A 20998-nucleotide genomic window follows, 5' to 3' on the forward strand; every position below is an offset into this window, starting at 1 on the left:
GAGCCTGTGGGCGCAGTGAGAAAATGAAGACCTCTGCACCCCTCCAAATCCCCAGGAATTTCTCATTAAGAGCAGGGCTCGGGCTCCCGAGTACCTCCAGGTTCCCCCCACATACCCCTCACTCCCTCAAGAAGTCGACCCTCTCGTTCGACAGAATGTGCTACTCCAGTCCACTTTGTGTCAGAGGCTGTTTCCCTGTGCGCGTTATTCATCTAGCTCCCATTCTCCAGGCACAAGAGGCTTTCCCCGCCAATGGTGCTTTGAAAGTCCTTAAGACTTCCTCTTCTTTTCAACACATTTTTTATGTGTGTGTGTGTGCATGTGCACGAGTCAGTGTCTGTAATAAAAGACCTCGGCTCTGGATAGCACAGAATAGGGGTAATTGAAATGACATATTTTTTAATAGTCTCCCATGACAGGAACCAGGAGTTGGTTCATCAGGACGGTTGTGTGGTTTTGTGCCTTGTTTGGCATTCAGCTAACAATCCCGTTTTATTAATGAACGAGAGCTTGGGTGATGAGAACAGAAGTGTACTCTTGTGCGAGCGGGAAACAGTCGAGAACGGTTATTCTTCAATCGTATCAGCACTATGGCAACTTATGTATGTTAAATCAGTGTTTAAACAGTAAGGAACAACATATAAACTGATAAGATAATGGAGTTTTTGTGCTACTAATACCCTAAGTATTATAATGATTTCTGTTCTATCTACATTATGAGTATGAAATATTCTTATAAGATAATGAGAAGACTAGAATAGATGTATGAAGTGTGTATTTCAATGAATAACAAATTATATATTAGGCATACATTGGACCAAACCCCTCTCACCACAAGTGGGAAACAAGCAAAGGGTCAGTTGTGAAAAGCCAAGGACCCCCGTTTGCAAAGTGTGCCATCTAGAGGACAAGGTCCCAACATACACATCCTTTTGTAAAGAAAACTTTTGAAAGAAACAATTTTCTTTGCTCTTTTGAGTAAGAGTGTGACGTACTATGTGGACATATTTTGCCTAACATTCACAGCACAAAGCTCCTTACTCAGTCCACTAATATTCTTTATGAAAAATAAGATGCAAAAAAGGTAAATTCAGAAATTGTCATGGTTATGACATCACATCAACAGGCACATTAATAACATAATTACCCACATTAATACATCTAAACCTAGTACCTCAGTATTCATTAACATGGCCCATCCAGATGAACAAAATGTGAGTTACACTACTCCACAGATTTATATATAGAAGTCTTAAACGTACAGTTGCAATAATACCCTTTCTTAATGTTAATCTCAATTAAAAAGCATTCGTGGCATAATGTTTATTACCACAAATATTAATATTCTTTTAGACCGATTCCCCCTTTTCTTTATATATATATATATATATAAAAAGTCGAGGAACCCCGAATATTCCTTTAAGTCAGAGTCAAAGAAAGGGTGGAAAATGGTCATGCAAGACAAAAATTACTGTTGTTTTGGGTGCAAAAAACCTTGACCTACATATTATGTTGACTGCAGAATAAGAAATGCAAAAAAAATACAGAACATATTTGAATGCATAGAGTCCCTTTGAGGTACATCAGAGTAATTTGTCTAAGTGCAGCATATTGAAACACAAATGACTACTTGCTTTTTTTTCAAAAACATTTTACTACATGAAAAGTAACATCTCTTTAGGCTCACACTGTCTGTTAAAAAGAAAATTGACCAATAAAAACACAAACACTCTACTAATTATATTAAGTTTGAAGGCCTTATTTCAGCACATAATTGCTGTTATGCTGCTTTGAAGACTTCAATGCAATGCAACAACAACTGTTAATAGAACATTGCGGGATCCAGGAGTTCATCTGCAGGCCGTGCATTACAATGCTGAGCTATTGTAATCGCTGATAGTATTTCTTTCAGTTTGTATTAAAGGGATAGTTCATCAAAAAATGAAAATTGTCATCATTTACTCACCCTCACATTGTCCCAAACCCCTATGACCTTCTTTCTTCCATGAGACATAAAAGGAGATGTCAGGCAGAATGTTAGCTTCAGTCCCCATTCACTTTCATTGTATGCAAAAAAAGACTGAGAGAAGGCTATAAGTCTGCCTGACATCTCAAATGGGTTTGGATCAACATGATGGTGAGTAAATGACAGAATATTATTTTTTGCGTGAACTATCCCTTTAACAAGCTTTCCGGCACATGTCTTAACACAACATGGAAACAATACAGTAAAAACTAGTCCTTTGAGAACATACAGTAAAAACACTAACGGTCTTTCTCACATTCAGTTCATGACAAAGCAACGCAGTAACCATTCAAAACAACTTAAGCCCCAAATAAAACTTCATGATCTTAAGTCTAATATGGAGACGCTAAGCATTAATTGAACTATTCTTGATTTCTCAAAGCTTAAATCTTTACACAGTATAAGCATCCGTTATGTATACCAAGGGCCATCTGCAATGTACATCACAAAAATAAATGATGCAAGCCATAAGATCTGTATTACACATATGCTCAAAAATACTCAAACTCCTAGAATTTTCATGTCATACTTGAAATTTTAGAGCTTTTTTTGCATTAAACACTAAAAGGAGGCTTTCAACTTATATACAAGTAAGTTTAACTAATAAATTTGTTACTAGTTTGATTTAGTAAAAGCAGAACAGGTATAATGCTAGAATCTACATCATGAGATTTGACATGTCAAGATGAACTTAGGTGTCTGTCCCTAAACTGAAAACTAAATAAATATCTCTCCCATGACCTGGCATTAATTTACTATGATTTGACAGTTTTATTCACTAGGACAAACTCCACCATTTTTGTGCAACATTGGATGTTAGCACTCAAGCACCACTTTTAAGGTTAAATCTCTATGTGTATTAAATCAAACTGTGCCTCCTACTAAAACGTTTACTTTTACAGAGAAATGGGAAGGAGCATTGTGAAATGAAAAAACTACTGCTCAGTTTTGGACAAGCAAAACAATGATTTAAAGGGATACTTTACCCAAAATGTAAAATTCTGTCATAATTTACTCTCCCTAATGTTGCCCTTTCTTCCATGGAATGAAAGCCTCAGTCACCATTCACTTTCATTGTATGGGTGGGGGTGGGGGTGGGGCGGAATGCATGGAAAGTGAATGGTGACTGAGGCTAACATTCTGCCTAACATCTCCCTTTTATGTTCAAAGGAAGAATTCAAGTCATACAGGTTTTGAACAACATGAGTGGGTAAAAGACAGAATTTTCATATTCTGTGAACTATTCCTTTAAAGTACTTAAAAATACAATGATTGTTTCCAAAATTGACATAGCAATCAAGAGTCAGGAAATAAAGCACTCTGTAGCCCCCCAAAACAAAGACATTTGTCCTTACAAACTTTTCACACTATCAAATTCAACAGCTTTGAACTCCAAAGACATTCATTTAACACACAATTTTTTTTTTTTTTTTTTAAATAAAAACAACAAACAGGAGTATCCATCATACCCTAAATTCTACCAAAACCGCTTTCTGGACCTCCATCTACGAAAGAGAAATATGAAACAAAACACTACTCTGAACACTGAAAAGAGCAGCACACTATTCATTTTTGCCTTCAGTTTTGCAGAGAAAGAGAGAACATAAATCTGCTGTGGAAGTTTGTTGTGGTCCCTCAGCTGTGTGTGAGAGTGAAAGAAGGATATAACGGAAAGGAAGGGACATAGTGTGGTGAAATGCTGGCCTTAGGAGACGCACAGTGCAGACACATATTGACCTGTGCCTAAACAGAGGAAGCTTGTCACAGATGAGCAGAGGGCAGTGAAGCAAAGGCGTCTAATCACACATAGCCCTGGTTGAAGCTGCCCCAGTCCTCTGGGACCTCTGGGGCATCCTGCTCAGGTGTATACTGGAAATCAGGCTGGTAGTTCTCAGGGGGGCTGACAAATGCATTTGCCCCTTTCTTAGGTCTACCACTGTCAAAAGGGGGCAATACAATATTAGGTTACCAATATTTCATCTGAAAGAACATTTAAATAGGCAGATACAGTGGTGTCCGAAAGTCTGAGACAACTAACGAAAACGCTTTTTTAATTGGCAATTGTCTGATTAATAGGTATTTTTCATTGCAAATTATTTTATCCCACTTTATAGTCAAGAGAGCAATCAAGTAGCATGCTAAACAAGGAGATACCCACTGGTTCTTGTGTTTGGAACCGCTGATGTGGGCCTGGTACTGCTCCACGGAGTTGAGCTCAATATTGCACACAGTACATGGGTAGCCCTTAACAGTGGAGGCTAAAAAAATGACAAGACATTTAACATTTCAGTATTATTACTGATGTGACAAAAAACACAAAAAAGGTCGGGTCACAGTTCACTTTAATAATTATACAAATTATTAACCCTGAGTACCAATATCCTATGCGAACTTCGAATGTGCATGCAATGTGGTCACATTGGCTTCAGACGACCTCTGAATGTAGTCTGAATAATCCAAACCACTCAATCCATTACACCTTCATTTAACCTTGACTACTTGTGAACAAATCATTAAGGGAAAGTTCACACAAAATTGAGAATTCTGTCATCATTTACTCACCCTCATGTTGTTCCAAACCTGAATAACTTCACTGGAACACAAAGGGACCCTTTCATTGTATGGAAAAAGATGAAAGCGAATGGTGACTTAGACAATAATACATTTTTGTTTGAAAACGCATCTTTTTCTCTACATTTTGGCCTTCAGTCCACACTGAGACAGCATTTTTGACAGTGAAAACGGAGCTTTTCGAAAACGCTCTCTCAAGTGGACACATTTGAAAACACCATCTTTGCGATGTAGTGTGGAGAGGGAAATCGGAGGTATCTAGAAATGCTAACATATTTGTTATGTGTGACGCAATCATGTGATCCAATTAACCCAAAACAACCAAGATGGTGGCCCATGTTGTAGTGGCGTTGTGTCTGCTTTTCGCTTAGATAGCGATGTTAAAGATAAAATGTTACTTTGTACAACCTTCACACTGCATTCCTTCATTCCTTCAAGGTGATGAGAAGTTTACAAGGAATGGCTGTCCGGCGACGGAACATGAGGACAATTGCGTTTCAGACCGTACATGGAGTGGCAATTTTTCGCATGCGCAAAAAGGGGATTTAAGCATTTTCATACGTTTCAGTGTAGATGAGGAACTTTTGGAAAACGCTTGAAAACGGAAAACAGTTTTCAAATGTACACAGATTAATGTGGATGTAGCCTAACATACAGTCTAACACTCCTTTTGTATTCCAGGGAGGAAATAAAATCATACAGGTTTGAAACAGCATGAGGGTGACGATTTTTTATTTTTGGCTGAACTATCTCTTTAAAACCAGGTGTAAACACGGTCATACAGGTTGTGGTTCTCTTGCTTGTGAGACACCCTTCACTGTCAACCCTAATGTTGAGATTACTGGAAAAATTTTACGTTTTGGGCTCATAACTCAAATATCTATGCTCTTTGAACTTATCTTAAAAATACACAGACTTGCGATTTTAAGTGTTAAAACAACAAAGTACAAAATTGAGGCTATGGGAAATACCCATAATCCCTTGCGCCTGAATTATTTAATCCTTACTCAAAGGGAATTTACAGAGATATTTAAATAGTTGTTTTTGAAGAATGCATAGCGGTTTAGCTCTTTTGTAGTATTGTGGCAAATATTTGTTTCGTGTGATGTCCCTTTGCTCAAATTGGACCCTTTTATCACCATCCTTGTGCATGTGCAACTGAAGTGCAGGCATGTATGCATTTCTGTGGAGAATTAATTTTAACAATTGACCTAGAATCTGTTATAATCTTTTTTATTTGAGCGGTGTTACTGTATGATCTGAATTGGAGTCAATTCAATTAAAATTATTAAGTAGAAACAACAACATTTAAATAGCAAATCTGAGTTTAGTCTACTTGCATCTAGCAACCATGGCTTAAATAGTTAATTTAATTCTTTATGATCACCAAGTTAATTTAACTTAATTACACACGTTTTGGAGACACCATTACTCAATTCAGTTGAGGAAAGTAAACTTATTAGGGTTTTCATTGTTCAATGTTCTGACCTGGTGCAGTGGACGGTCCATAGGTCTCCATTAGCTTGTGTTTAGTCAACTGTTTTTTATGTTTCTTGCCAGTGTAGTGCTGCTGAGCCATCAGGGGGTTGTTGAAAGAGGCCTGGCAGATAGTGCAGAAGCGGTTGGGGTCCTGCTCCGCCGGCCCCTGCTCACCTTTAGGAAGCCCTTCATCCTTTTTCACCTGGGCTTTGGGCTGAGGTGCTGGGAGACAAGCCAAAACACAGCATGTCAGTCATGCGTTTTGTCCCTTTTTCTCCCAATTTGGAATGCGCAATTCCCAATGTGTTTTGAAGTCCTCGTGGTCGCGTAGTGATTCGCCTCAGTCCGGGTGGTGGAGGACGAATCCCAGCTGCCTCCGCGTCCGAGAACGTCAACACAGAGACATAGCGCGTGTGGAGGCTTCACGCCATCCACGCTCAACTCACCACACGCCCCACCGAGAACAAACCACATTATAGCGACCACGAGGAGGTTACCCCATGTGACTCTACCCTCCCTAGCAACCGGGCCAATTTGGTTGCTTAGGAGACCTGGCTGGAGTCACTCAGGACACCCTGGGATTCAAACTAGCGACTCCAGGGGTGGTAGCCAACATCTTTACCACTGAGCTACCCAGTACCCCGACCTTAGCCTATTTTTAATCTATAAGCCACGTTTAATTTTTTTCAATTGAAAATGGACAAACGTAGGATCCATTCAGAGGGTTCTACTTTTGATATGTTTGTCCGCTGGAATTTTTTCAGCAGCTGAACGACCGACATGAAGATATTAAACAGTGAGTGTGTTTGGTCATTTTAGAATTTCATTTTTGTAATGTAATGCATAACAGATGCATTCATACCAGGAAGCTGTGGACCGAAGTTTTTTAAGCGAAGGTTCTTGGTGTGAACTTTGCCCTGGTAATGTGATTGTGCCACAACTGCAGAAGAGAACGTCATGTTGCACACATGGCAGGCTTTGTACTTGTCCCCTTCATCGACAATACCTGTCTGCAAAACATTAAATTGGGCATTAATGCAGGTCAAAAATATACCTGTGCTCTGTAATCAATAAATCTGCTACTATCCAACACACCTGACATACAGCATCATCTGAAGGCTTGAAACGTTTTGCAAAGGGCTCATCCTTTTCATGAATGCTCATGTATCGACGCACTTTGCTTGCATGCTTTTTGCTCTACAAACAAATACAGTCAAGTTAACATTAGAGATTGTTACGTTAAAGAAAATTAACATTTTGTTACTTTAAGTCCATGCCTATTAGCTTTAAGGTCATCTATAGGATAGTGTCCTTCAAACCGTTGACAAAATTTGTTTTCAGCTGAAACAAATTAAACATTAAAAATGTGCAGTCTCTCTCTTCCTGCTAAAAAGACCTTGGAAGATTCATGGCATCACAACATTGCTGAAAATTTGTCCAATCAAATTCTTTCTAGAATGAGAACACCCTCCTCCTACACCTGCTCAGCGCACATGGCTGTGTTCTCACCAACGTAGATGATATCTTCGCAGGGCGCTTTGAGGGGAGAACAATCCGTGCTTTAGAATTTACAAGGGAACAGGGCATAGGAATGATCACTTCTCAATGTGACACGGGAGCTGGATGCGAAGATAATTGCTGGACTATATTCCTATTTTTAATGCAGCCAGTTTTCAGAGGTTTCTTGGGATGTGCAACACAATTACACTGGCAGCCAAAAGTTTGGAATAATGTACAGATTTTGCTCTTATGGAAAGAAATTGGTACTTTTATTCACCAAAGTGGCATTCAACTGATCACAATGTATAGTCAGGACATTAATAACGTGAAAAATTACTATTACAATTTGAAAAAAATGTTCAGAACTTCTTAAACTACTTCAAAGAGTTCTCATCAAAAAATCCTCCACGTGCAGCAATGACAGTTTTGCAGATCCTTGGCATTCTAGCTGTCAGTTTGTCCAGATACTCAGGTGACATTTCACCCCACACTTCCTGTATCACTTATACATTATACATTACATTTATGCATTTGGCAGATGCTTTTATCCAAAGCGACTTACAGTGCCCTAATTACAGGGACAATCCCCCTGGAGCAACCTGGAGTTAAGTGCCTTGCTCAAGGACACAATGGTGGTGGCTGTGGGCTGTGGGCACTTGCCATAGATGTGGCTGTCTTGTCCAGCACTTATCACACACCTTACAGTCTAGCTGATCCCACAAAAGCTCAATGGGGTTAAGATCCATAAAACTCTTTTCCAATTATCTGTTGTCCAATGTCTGTGTTTCTTTGACCACTCTAACCATCTATTTTTGTTTTTCTGTTTCAAAAGTGGCTTTTTCTTTGCAATTCTTCCCATAAGGCCTGCACCCCTGAGTCTTCTCTTTACTGTTGTACATGAAACTGGTGTTGAGCGGGTAGAATTCAATGAAGCTGTCAGCTGAGGACATGTGAGGTGTCTATTTCTCAAACTAGAGACTCTGATGTACTTATCCTCTTGTTTAGTTGTACATCTGACCTTCCACATCTCTTTCTGTCCTTGTTAGAGCCAGTTGTGCTTTGTCTTTGAAGACTGTAGTGTACACCTTTGTACGAAATCTTCAGTTTTTTGGCAATTTCAAGCATTGTATAGCCTTCATTTCTCAATACAATGATTGACTGATGAGTTTCTAGAGAAAGCTGTTTCCTTTTTTGCCATTTTTGACCTAATATTGACCTTAAGACATGCCAGTCTATTGCATACTGTGGCAACTCAAAAACAAACACAAAGACAATGTTAAACCTCATTTAATGAACAAAATATCTTTCAGCTGTGTTTGATATAATGGCAAGTGATTTTCTGGTACCAAATTAGCAATTTAGCATGATTACTCAAGGATAAGGTGATGGCTGCTGGAAAAGGGGTCTGTCTAGATTTGATTAAAAAAAAAAAATGACTTTTTTCAAATAGTGATGGTGCTGTTTTTACATCAGTATTGTCCTGACTATACTCTGTGATCAGCTGAATGTTACTTTGGTGAATTAAAGTACCAATTTACTTCCGAAACAAACTTTTGGCCGCCAGTGTAAGTGTTCTTTATACAGGCAATGCACATTGCCCATATATGAATGGAAATCTTACCTGGTAGTGTGCAAGTTTCTGGGATTCAGAGATTAGGACAGCGCTGCACACTTTACACTGAGAATCAGAGAACAGCTCACTGTTCTCCTTTATCATCCGGTTCACTGAAAAATAAATCAGAATACAGAGACTTACAAGGAAGAAAACTTAAATGTCACTGATAAATAAAAGAAACACATAACGAGACATTGATACTTTGAATTCACTTAACATCACTGCAAAGTATGCAATAATTCAGACCTGAAATAGACTTTTAAAACTGTAATCACAGTTTGCATTTAATTGCAGTAACCAGGCTGTCCTATTGACCTTGGATCCACTTGGATCTCTTCTAAACACTGAAGCTGCAGTAATGTGAGCACTGGAGGAGCTTCAGCTAGGCTACCATCCACCTACAACCCTTTACATTCTCAAGCACAGAATATTCCCTAAACAAAAGCCATGTTTGGCTAATATAAATAATACATGGGAAGTAATGTCATTTATTCCGCATGAGTAAGCCCGATTTCTTACCCTCGGCCGTCCCTGAAGGTAAATATGGAAAATCTCCATTCGGCTCTTGCTGCGCCATGATGTTTGCAGGAGGAGGATCGTGCATGCGCAGACGACACATGCGCTGCGCAAGTCTCTTCATGCCAGAGCCGGAGAGCCATACGTCACAGCAGTCTCAGGCCGGAGGTTAGGGCGGAGCTAATGGAGCCACAGCAGATTCCGGACCGATGCTTGCGCCACCTACAGTTTTGAAGCGTAATTTCTTCTGTTTGCTTTATTAACATTAAGGTAACACTTTTCAACAAGGTTCCATTTGTTAACATTAGTTCATGCAAAAGGTATCATGAACGATCAATGAACAATATTTTTAAACATTATTTATTCATCTTGGCAATGTAAATGGTTAAACACACAATTGTTCTTTTTTAGTTCATAGTGCATGAACTAATGTTAACATATACAACTTTAAATTGTAAAAATATATTAGTAAATGTTAAAAACAACATTTACCAAGATTAACAAATGCTGAAAATGCATTGCTCATTGTTATTCATGTTAACAAATGGAACCTTATTTTAAAGTGTTACCCGTTTGACTGTTTAATATGTGATTATATGATTTCCTTCATGTTCATGATGTTACAAATAGTATTTAAAGGAACAAAGCATGGGCATTTAATGTCATATATATTTAATCATATCATTTAAAAATGAACATTCAATTTCAAAGCCTAGCAAAAATGTACATTGAACAATTAGAAAACTAATAAGAAATGTTAAAATAAATGCTAAAATAATAATTTAAACAACTTGTAAACAACAGCAACATTTTAACAGAAACACTCAAACTTTATACAACTTATACAACATAAATAGACAACTTAAAACTCATCAAAAGAACAACTGACTCTTAGGACCGCCTTATCATGTAATTCCAGGAGACAAATCTCCATGTCATCCCTGAAAAGAAAATGAAATGTGAAGGTCTCTCTGGAAAGTTCTGGTTCTTCAAAAAGATTGCGGATGGCCTTCCTTGTCCTCTTCTTCCAATTGTAGGAAACGAGGCTCTTCACCTGTGCCCCTGAACTGCTGTTTATTACCATGCAGCCATTTCACAACTGTTTTGTGGTCTAATTATTGGTAGCTCCTTCATTAGAGAAGAGTAAAGAATAATTTAGTTTTTGGTTTTAATATTTGCAACAACACCTACATATACAGTATATATATATATATATATATATATATATATATATATATATATATATATATATATATATATATATATATATATGTGTGTGTGTGTGTGTGTGTGTGTGTGTGCGCGTGTAATATATATATCCATACATATCTATAAGTACATGTCTATATTTGACACATACTGTAACTAATTGCTGCTGGGAGTGCCTTGTTCTCCTCTTGGAAGTGATTCCTGAACAAAGGCTTCTGTCTTTTTTGGTTGATTTAGATTTGTCATTTAGGGGGTGGTTAGTGTGGTCTGGAGGGAAATAGGGAGATACCTTTCAGAGATAATTCCAAAGTTCTCCAAAAGAATTAGAGTCCTCCATTTCCTTATACTGGGAAGGTCACACTTGAAGACAGAAAAAAAGACAATTTTAAATATGAACTGCAACATGAAGTCCAATTTAATTTCTTGAAGTGGTAATAAATTACTTACAGAGGTCAAATTATAGGGTGCACCCAATGTGCAGAGCATACTGAAAAACAACAATAAAAAACTGGTGGTTGGTGGTGTGTCTCTGACCGCTGATGTGGGCACTGTTGCACTGGTGGTTGATGGTGTGTCTCTGACCGCTGACGTGGGCACTGTTGCACTGGTGGTTGGTGGTGTGTCTCTGACCGCTGGCGTGGGCACTGTTGCACTGGTGGTTGGTGGTGTGTCTCTGACCGCTGGCGTGGGCACTGTTGCACCGGTGGTTGGTGGTGTGTCTCTGACCGCTGGCGTGGGCACTGTTGCACCGGTGGTTGGTGGTGTGTCTCTGACCGCTGACGTGGACACTGTTGCACCGGTGGTTGGTGGTGTGTCTCTGACCGCTGGCGTGGGCACTGTTGCACTGGAGGTTGGTGGTGTGTCTCTGACCGCTGGCGTGGGCATGGTTGGTGGTGTGTCTCTGACCGCTGACGTGGACACTGTTGCACCGGTGGTTGGTGGTGTGTCTCTGACCGCTGGCGTGGGCACTGTTGCACTGGAGGTTGGTGGTGTGTCTCTGACCGCTGGCGTGGGCACTGTTGCACTGGTGGTAGGTGGTGTGTCTCTGACCGCTGGCGTGGGCACTGTTGGTAGGTGGTGTGTCTCTGACCGCTGGCGTGGGCACTGTTGCACTGGTGGTTAGTGGTGTGTCTCTGACTGCTGGCGTGGGCACTGTTGCACTGGTGGTAGGTGGTGTGTCTCTGACCGCTGGCGTGGGCACTGTTGCACTGGTGGTTGGTGGCATTTTGGCTGAAGTGGGATGCTGTTTATGTTTACAAACATGTGAATGATTTTCAAAATTGTCTCTCCTTAAAACTGTAGTTGCTCCTACAGACAGTGGAAATGGAGTGATGTCCTATAGCCCAAACTACATCTATGAAAAGTAAAGTAAATATAAATATTTGTGCTACATATATTGACAAACAACCCAAGGTGTTATATCATCATGGACAACTGCCTTGTTGGAGTGGCTTTGGATAAAAGGGCAGTGAAAATTGCTGCAACAGGGTTTGCATTGCTGCAACTGAGGTAATGTTGACCTCTCTAATCGTAATGTCTCTACAAGGGAAAAAATCCACCACATGCATTGCTCAATGTCGGTAACTTTGGCAAATGCAACAAAATACTTACAGCGCTCAAGAGTATTATTAGTAGGCTACCATAAACTCAAACCATAGACCTAAATAAAACAAAACAAAAGGCACCAACCCATTTATATTCAGAAATATATTAAAAAAGTTTCAGTGACTTTATCAAATATTTGATTTATTAAAGCATGTCAAAAATGTCAAGCTTCAGTAAGAATAACAAGAAACACACCTACAGATTGAGTAGTAAGCAGATAAAAACTAAGCATTAATATATAGATTCATTGTTCACCAAATAATGATAGATTTATTAAGATATTATTACAAAGACAACTTCCGGACTGAAACTGCAGTGACGTATGGCTCTGCGGCACGTTATTTTTCCCCCCACCCATATTCCGGTAACTCCCACTATTGATATGATCAGACGTCAAAAACACATTTGTGGTTTCACTGTATGCCAAATATAAGAATATAAAAAATATCAAGGTAACAATCACTTCCCATGAGAGAATATGTTTTGTGTGTGTGTGTGTGTTTTGCAATTAACTATTTCAGACTTTTCTGAGAATGCTGTGGAACGAAATACATTATTACATAGAGATGGAATGTGGAGAAATTCTGTTTAAATAGAAAGAGTACACGAAAACTACATGTATGGACATTTTATTTATTTTTTTACTGAAAAAAAATTGTCTTTGTAAATCAAATCAAATCATCATTGTATGGACCTACGGAGCTGAAATATTCTTCTAAAAATCTTAATTTGTGTTCTGCAGAAGTAAAGAAAGTCCTACACATCTGGGATGGCATGAGGGTGAATAAATGAGAGAATTTTCATTTATTGGTGAACTATCCTTTTGTTAGAATTGTTAATTTGAAATAATATTATTTTTTAATTATTAAAAAAAACTAAATTTCAGAATTAATTAATGATAATAACTTATAGAAAAGAAGTGACAAAGTATGTTACATATTGTATATTTAGCTGTATGGAATATACTGTATAGTAAATAGGTCTATCAGTTGTATAGGACAGAAGAGAGTAAAAACACACACACTTCATACAATGGAAGCTGCGATATTACATTGTCAATTAATATTATAATGGGGACAAAGTAGTAAACAGCTGATTTAAATGCATGTGATAGTTTTGTCTTGTCTACTGATAGCCATTTAAAATTTTTACTGAACTTCGAACTTAGTTGAAGAGGGCTCCCTCAGGGAGCACCATTTCTCCTAGGTCTCCCCCTAGGGCGAGGACCTGGGCATTCAGGGTGTCTGGCATAGAACTCTCAGCAGAGGTTGGGGTCCAGAATATCTTGTGCTGGTATCCATGATTGTTCTTCTGGTCCGTATCCCTCCCAATCGACCAGATTTTCAAATCGGATGCCCCTGCGGCGAGAGTTTAGGATGACTTTAATCACTCGACAGATGTCAGCTACCATGTTGGGCCACCAATATTTTCCTCGCAGTAGATTGTAAGTTCGCTGCACTCCTGGGTGGCCAGTGGCAACGGAGGTATGTGCCCAGGTGATGACCTTGATCCTCAGCCTGGGTGGAACAAAGTACTTATTGGGTGGACATGAGGTAGGTATCTCATTACAAGGTACTCTAGATATTTCCTGATCCAACTCCCAATCGATGGCGCCCACTACACAGTTATTAGGTAAGATATATTCTTGTGACTTGAGGTTCTGTGGCATGCATGCGAGACAAGGCATCGGCTTTATCATTCTTGGAGCCTGGGCGGTAAGACAGTGTAAACTGGAACCTTGCTAAGAGACAATCTAGCTTGACGTGAGTTCATACGCTTGGCGGTTCGGAGATATTCGAGGTTCTTGTGGTCAGTGTACACAGTGAATGGAGGTTCAGCTCCTTCTAGCCAATGTTGCCACTCCTCTAGAGCTAGTTTCACAGCTAGTAGTTCTTGATTAAAGATGTCATAGTTCTGTTCTGCTGAAGATAGTTTCCTGGAGAAGGCGGCAACTGGGTGAAGTTTGGGTTTGTCTCCGAATCGCTGGGAAAGAACAGCACCTACTCCGGTTTCAGAAGCATCTACTTCTACGATGAAAGGTTTAGATGGGTTAGGATGCTTGAGGATGGGTGCTGTGGTGAATGCAGTTTTAGTGGACTCAGAGCTTGATCAGCAGCGGGGTTCCAAGTTAGGCGCTTAGATTTCCCTTGAAGTAGGGATGTGAGGGGGCTGGCGATGGAGCTAAAATCACAAATGAAGCATCGATAAAAATTAGCAAAGCCTAAGAATCTTTGGAGATCTTTGACTGTTCGAGGAGTAGGCCATTCAGTTACTGCCGTGATCTTGGATGGGTCCATGGAGATCCCATCGGGACTAATGACATAGCCCAGGAAGGACACAGTTTGCTTGTGGAATTCACATTTCTCTCATTTAATGTAAAGTTGGTGTTTCAAGAGGCATTGAAGGACTTGGCAGACATGTTGAACATGTGACTTAAGTGATGGTGAATATATCAAAAAACAGAAGGGGCATTGGCAATTCTATAGGGCATCACGCAGTACTCGTAGTGACCAGAGGTGGTGCTAAAAGTGGTCTTCCACTCGTCAGCTTGTCGAATGCGGACCAGGTTATAGGCACTGTGGAGATCTGGCTTGGTGTACCACTGGGCAGAACATAATTCCTCTAAGGCAGAAGGTACTAGGGGCAGAGGATAGCAGTATTTCACTGTGCATTGTTTGAGGCCCCTGTAGTCGATACTTGGTCTGAGTCCACCTCCCTTCTTTTCTACGAAGAAGAAGCCAGTGGAAGCAGGAGATGTGGATGACCAAATATATCCCTGTTGGAGGGCTTCTTGTAGAAATTCTTCCATGGCTCTCTGTTCAGACACTGCAAGACAGTATAATAGAAAACGGGGAGTCATTCCAGGAAGAAGTTCAATGGCACAGTCATATGAACGATGAGGAGGTAGACCAGAGGCCTTAGTCTTGGAGAAAACCTCACCTAGATCTTGATATTCGACTGGAAGTTTAAACGTGGAGTGATGCTGTGGACTTTCTATGGTCATGGTTCCAATAGTGAGCTTGGGCGGTTGAAGGCAATGGACATGACAGTATGAAGAACAGGTGAGTTCTCAATTAGACCAAGAGAGCTGAGGATTATGTAGCTCCAACCAAGGAAAACCTATAATAACAGGATGGTTCAGAGAAGTGGTGATATATAGGGAGATTTGTTCATAATTTGAGCACTGACCTGAAGCATGAGGGTGTGATGAGTTATAACACCATCTCCAATAGGTCCTCCATCAATGACCGGAATACACTTGGGTAGTAACAATGACTCCGTAGGTATATTTAATTTTTTCACAGTCTCAAGTTACCAGCAGCTCCTGAGTCAATCATTGCTGTTAACACAGAAAACATTTCAGAGTATCATAGAGTAACAGGTATCGTAAAATTTCTGTCGACAGTAGCTTGGAAGGGACTCACCAGGTTTGAGCGGGCATTGGGACTGCTGTTCATGATTCTGCCGGAGGAAGCGCGGAGAGCACAATTTTCAATGAGATGATCTGGTTTACCGCAGTTAAAACAACAATGTTCTCTGCGTCTTCTTTCTCTTTCCGCTTCACTTAATCGTGCACGTCTGATTTGCATGGGTTCCATGGTTTCGTTGGGAGGTAGTAGTGCTTTCTTGATGATAGGCAAAGGACGATTTAATAGCAGAAGATCAAGACAAATGGATAAATCAATGAGTGAGTCAAGGGAAAGTTGTTCATCTCTGCATGCCAGCTCTGTTAATATCTCTGGGTTTCAACCTCGATGAAATATGGACTCAAGCGCTGTGTCATTAAAACCGCTTCCTGCGGAGATTGTTCTGAAGTCCAAGGTATAATCAGACACACGGCGATTTCCTTGTGTGAGGTCTAAGAGTTTCTCCCCCATTTCTCTGCCATTAGGTGAATGATCAAACACACATTTAAATAATTCAGTGAAGTGCTGATATGAGGAAACAGATTCTCTACCTTTTTCCCATACAGCAGATGCCCACAATAATGCTTTCCCAGTGAGTAGATTCATAAAACGTGCAATTTTGTTAGGTTCAGACATTCCTTCTACTGGAGAAATACAAGGAGCATTGTAGCAAAAAGCCTTTGCACTGAGAAACGTCACCTGAGAATTTGTTGGGCATGGGCATCGGTGGGTCATTGGCGATGATCCGTGTGGGTGGAGGTAATGCAGAGATAGTTTGTGTGATGAGATCGATCTTGGCATTGAGATCAGTGAGGTGTTGTTGTTGTTGTTCCATTAACTGTCCATGATGAGTGAAGGCTTGTTTCCACTCCATGTTGCCTGCTGCATCAGATAAATCACTAGAAGAGTAGGATGCAGGTGCAGTAGGACAGTTTTAATGAAGATAAGGCAATAATCCAATACAGACGATTGGCAAAATTCAATAGTGAGTACAGGCAGAAGGTCAGGTGATCAACAAACAGACATAAACACACTAGAGACAAACTCGTGGTCAATAAACAGGCAAAAGTATAATAACAGAGAATCAGGCAGAATTAAGTAAGCTTGGTGACACTAGGGAATTGAGCGTATACTTTGCAAGGACTGAATGTGACAGAGTCTCTTATAAAAAGTGCAGCGATTGCTGTAGTAATGATGTGCAGGTGAGGCTAATCAGAACCCTGGTGATTGAGATCGAGGTGGTGCATGGGAATTTGAGTCCGGGGTGTCCATATTTGAATGCTGCTGCAACTGCTGGGAATCTGAATTCATGACAGCTTGTAAGTAGCTCTTAGTAGCCTATCTGAATGCAGGAGGCGGGACATACCGGAAAACGGATACTATCAGATGGATACTAGCCACCTTATTTTGTAACACGGAAGTAAGCAGTGGCTGCATTTCCAGTGAATGTGTAAAAGTTCCACTGTTATTGACCGCAGTGTAAATAAACAGAAGGATAATAATACCAGAATTTATTGATATAAGTTTATAAACTATCACACAACCATAGGATGTACAGCAGAATGATACCCTAATGGCAGATAATTTTCTAACTTCAGCATTTATAGTAAAAGAGTAAGTAAATCGTTCACTTGTTGCTGTGTGTTGTATTGAAGAGACGGTAATAAAATCTGCTTCTTATTTTACAGAGATTGTGACGATGTAGTCTTTCTAGTCTCCATGTAAACCTCCGTTCATACACTATATTGCCAAAAGTATTCGCTCACCTGCCTTTAGACGCATATGAACTTAAGTGACATCCCATTCTTAATCCATAGGGTTTAATATGACGTCGGCCCACCCTTTGTAGCTATAACAGCTTCAACTCTTCTGGGAAGGCTTTCCACAAGGTTTAGGAGTGTGTTTATGGTAATTTTTGACCATTCTTCCAGAAGCGCATTTGTGAGGTCAGACACTGATGTTGGACGAGAAGTCCTGGCTCGCAGTCTTCGCTCTAATTCATCCCAAAGGTGCTCTATCGGGTTGAGGTCAGGACTCTGTGCAGGCCAGTCAAGTTCTTCCACACCAAACTCGCTCATCCATGTCTTTATGAACCTTGCTTTGTGCACTGGTGCGCAGTCATGTTGGAACAGGAAGGGGCCATCCCCAAACTGTTCCCACAAAGTTGGGAGCATGGAATTGTCCAAAATCTCTTGGTATGCTGAAGCATTCAGAGTTCCTTTCACTGGAACTAAGGGGACAAGCCCAGCTCCTGAAAAACAACCCCACACCATAATCCCCCCTCCACCAAACTTCACAGTTGGCACAATGCAGTCAGACAAGTACCGTTCTCCTGGCAACCGCCAAACCCAGACTCGTCCATCAGATTGCCAGATGGAGAAGCGTGATTCGTCACTCCAGAAAACACGTCTCCACTGCTCTAGAGTCCAGTGGCGGCGTGCTTTACACCACTGCATCCGTCGCTTTGCATTGCACTTGGTGACGTATGGCTTGGATGCAGCTGCTCGGCCATGGAAACCCATTCCATGAAGCTCTCTACGCACTGTTCTTGTGCTAATCTGAAGGCCACATGAACTTTGGAGGTCTGTAGCAATTGAAAGTTGCCGACCTCTGCGCACTATGCGCCTCAGCATCCGCTGATCCCGCTCTGTCATTTTACATGGCCTACCACTTCGTGGCTGAGTTGCTTTCATTCCCAATCGCTTCCACTTTGTTATAATACCACTGACAGTTGACTGTGGAATATTTAGTAGCGAGGAAATTTCACGACTTGACTTGTTACACAGGTGGCATCCTATCACAGTACCACGCTGGAATTCACTGAGCTCCTGAGAGCGGCCCATTCTTTCACAAATGTTTGTAGAAGCAGTCTGCATGCCTAGGTGCTTCATTTTATACACCTGTGGCCATGGAAGTGATTGGAACACCTGAATTCAATTATTTGGATGGGTGAGCGAATACTTTTGGCAATATAGTGTATGTACCTGCATAACCTCCGATCGTGCCTTTATTTGTTTATTTCCAAAGGCGATGTTTCACAAGCCATGCTGAATGCTTGATCTGCGAGTCTGTTTACTATACACTGCTAAGAAAGAGAGAATGCTCTTTGACAAGAACGGAGAGGAAAATGCATTTATTAATTTGCCAAGATGCAGTTATGGTGCAAAGAAAGTTAAAGCAGCATTTGCCCAGCGGCTTTCTGCTCTCTGCTGGTTGTGTAAGTTGTGTTAAGTTTGTGGAGGTGTGTCAGATGACGTGGAGGACTGTCCTGTCAGCACCTGATCTCTCATTCATTCTGCCAGTGCAACAGTGTGATAAAACGATGGCAATATGCGACATATACAGTAAAATTATATGCATCCAAAACCAATGAGTTTATGAAAATCATAATTACTGATAATAATATGACGACATATTGCCAGCCTGTAATATAAAGCAGCATAATGTAGTATTTTTGTATCGCTAAAATAGCTGGAAGTGGCTGATACCGGAAATGGTCCACATTCAAGTTTGATAATGGCAGCGCCCTAGTTTCACTGAAAAATAAGGTGGATAGGCCTATATCACTGTCCGCGTGTCGTCACATCCGTCTCCGAATAGTACCGTAACCAAACATCCACCATCGATCTGTCTATGGACAATCACAGTTTTTCTAAATAAATGTAGCCAACTTGGATGCACTTGGCAGTAAACATCAGATGTTTAATTGCTTCTTTTGATTACCACAGCACTTCACCATGTGTGTTATCTACTACTTTAATGTGTAGTAGTATCTGAGCGAGGTGATTATCAGCGCAAAGTTTTCCCAGTTCACGAAGAGCTGCACGTGCAGTTCAGTTCACTCCCAGAGGTTTATTGTGCTCAACTCAAGTACGAAGAGACAGCGTTTAAGTGTTTTAATGCTGTTGTCTTCGCTATTGCAACATGCTCATCTCCTGTTTGTAAATATAATTTAGTTGTAGACACTGGGACATTTTCACCTTTATGTTTTATTTACATTGCATTCAGTCACGACTCGTGAGTGGACGCTTCCCCAGTCATCGTACTCAAACCACAAGAATATAACTCCACGTTTACAACAATTAAACCAGTTATTTTCTGTAATCGGAGTCTGGGATGGAAATGTTTCTTTATTTGAACATATTTAAATGGATCTTATGTCATACATGGAGATTATAATAAGTAAGAACATGTACAAGTAATATACTACGGTAAAGTTGCTGTTGTGAATTAGAACCCGGGACTTCTTATACAAGGGGCGAATATGTTTCAACTTGACCACCCCGTAAGACTCTCAACATCTGAGCTGATTGAGCTACTTCTCAAGTGACCAACTATATCTCAAAATATTTATTTCAGAGCTTGAATTGATCATCAAAACAGACAATTTAAAATAATCTTTTACAAGAGCTCCTTGTTACTGTGCGACTTCAAGTTAACGCTGTGTAAGAATCTCGCGAGATTGATGGGAGAGGGATCCCTTCCAGACCCGAGTTAACCATAGTTGGCTCTCTGTTTCAATTTTAAAGTACTTTATTAGCATGATTGTTTTTACATACAATATTGCCAAAGCATTCATACACAGAACAGATAATGACAAGAAAATAATCATAATAAAACAGTAACAAATGACAATAAATATTTAATTAAAATAAAAAGCCTAAAATAAGGGCTCTCTCCTATGGTAAAATCGCGGAGGTTGTTATCTTAACAGAGAAGATATCTAGCAAGTCTCTTCATGCCAGAGCCCTTCTATCATATGTCACCTACAAGGTTAGCATAGCACTACATAACGCGGCGGTCCCTTAGACATTCTATGGGTGGTACAGTGGTGAGAGGCCTCAGATGACAAATCTGTTATAATATATATATATATATATATATATATATATATATATATATATATATATATATATATATATATACACACACACACAATTTTATTTTATTTATTTATTTACCTCAACTCTTTCAATGCTCGTGAGCGACTGAGCATGTGTTTTATCAGTTCGAGCACGGTGCGGCGGTCGCGAGCGCTGTAGAAGGCGACGTCATGTCTTTCAGCGTGTC

General features: G+C 40.2%; 1 protein-coding gene and 1 long non-coding RNA gene across 3 annotated transcripts in view; both read right to left on the reverse strand.

The window, feature by feature from the left end:
* Window positions 1-9831, reverse strand: part of znf346 (zinc finger protein 346) — a 64679-nt gene extending 54848 nt beyond the window's left edge. The window contains exons 1-7 of one of the 2 annotated variants that reach the window (XM_051677745.1): window positions 9711-9831; window positions 9198-9301; window positions 7172-7273; window positions 6939-7086; window positions 6086-6298; window positions 4185-4284; window positions 761-3962 (exon numbers count right to left, since the gene is read on the reverse strand). In XM_051677745.1, the coding sequence (XP_051533705.1) occupies window positions 3827-3962; window positions 4185-4284; window positions 6086-6298; window positions 6939-7086; window positions 7172-7273; window positions 9198-9301; window positions 9711-9831 (924 nt within the window). In that variant the 3' untranslated portion in view covers window positions 761-3826. Of the gene's footprint in view, window positions 1-760; window positions 3963-4184; window positions 4285-6085; window positions 6299-6938; window positions 7087-7171; window positions 7274-9197; window positions 9302-9710 lie in introns of those variants that run through there. The other variant, XM_051677746.1, reaches the window with a different exon arrangement.
* Window positions 9832-12327: 2496 nt separating this feature from the next.
* On the reverse strand, window positions 12328-20986 carry LOC127429026 (uncharacterized). The gene is made up of 4 exons (XR_007895218.1): window positions 20890-20986; window positions 15711-16827; window positions 15462-15641; window positions 12328-15347 (listed from the first exon to the last, which is right to left on the reverse strand). It is a non-coding gene; the product is annotated as an uncharacterized LOC127429026 (long non-coding RNA).
* Window positions 20987-20998: the final 12 nt, after the last annotated feature.

This window comes from Myxocyprinus asiaticus, chromosome 38 (assembly GCF_019703515.2).
Source record: "Myxocyprinus asiaticus isolate MX2 ecotype Aquarium Trade chromosome 38, UBuf_Myxa_2, whole genome shotgun sequence".
NCBI classification, from domain to species: domain Eukaryota; kingdom Metazoa; phylum Chordata; class Actinopteri; order Cypriniformes; family Catostomidae; genus Myxocyprinus; species Myxocyprinus asiaticus.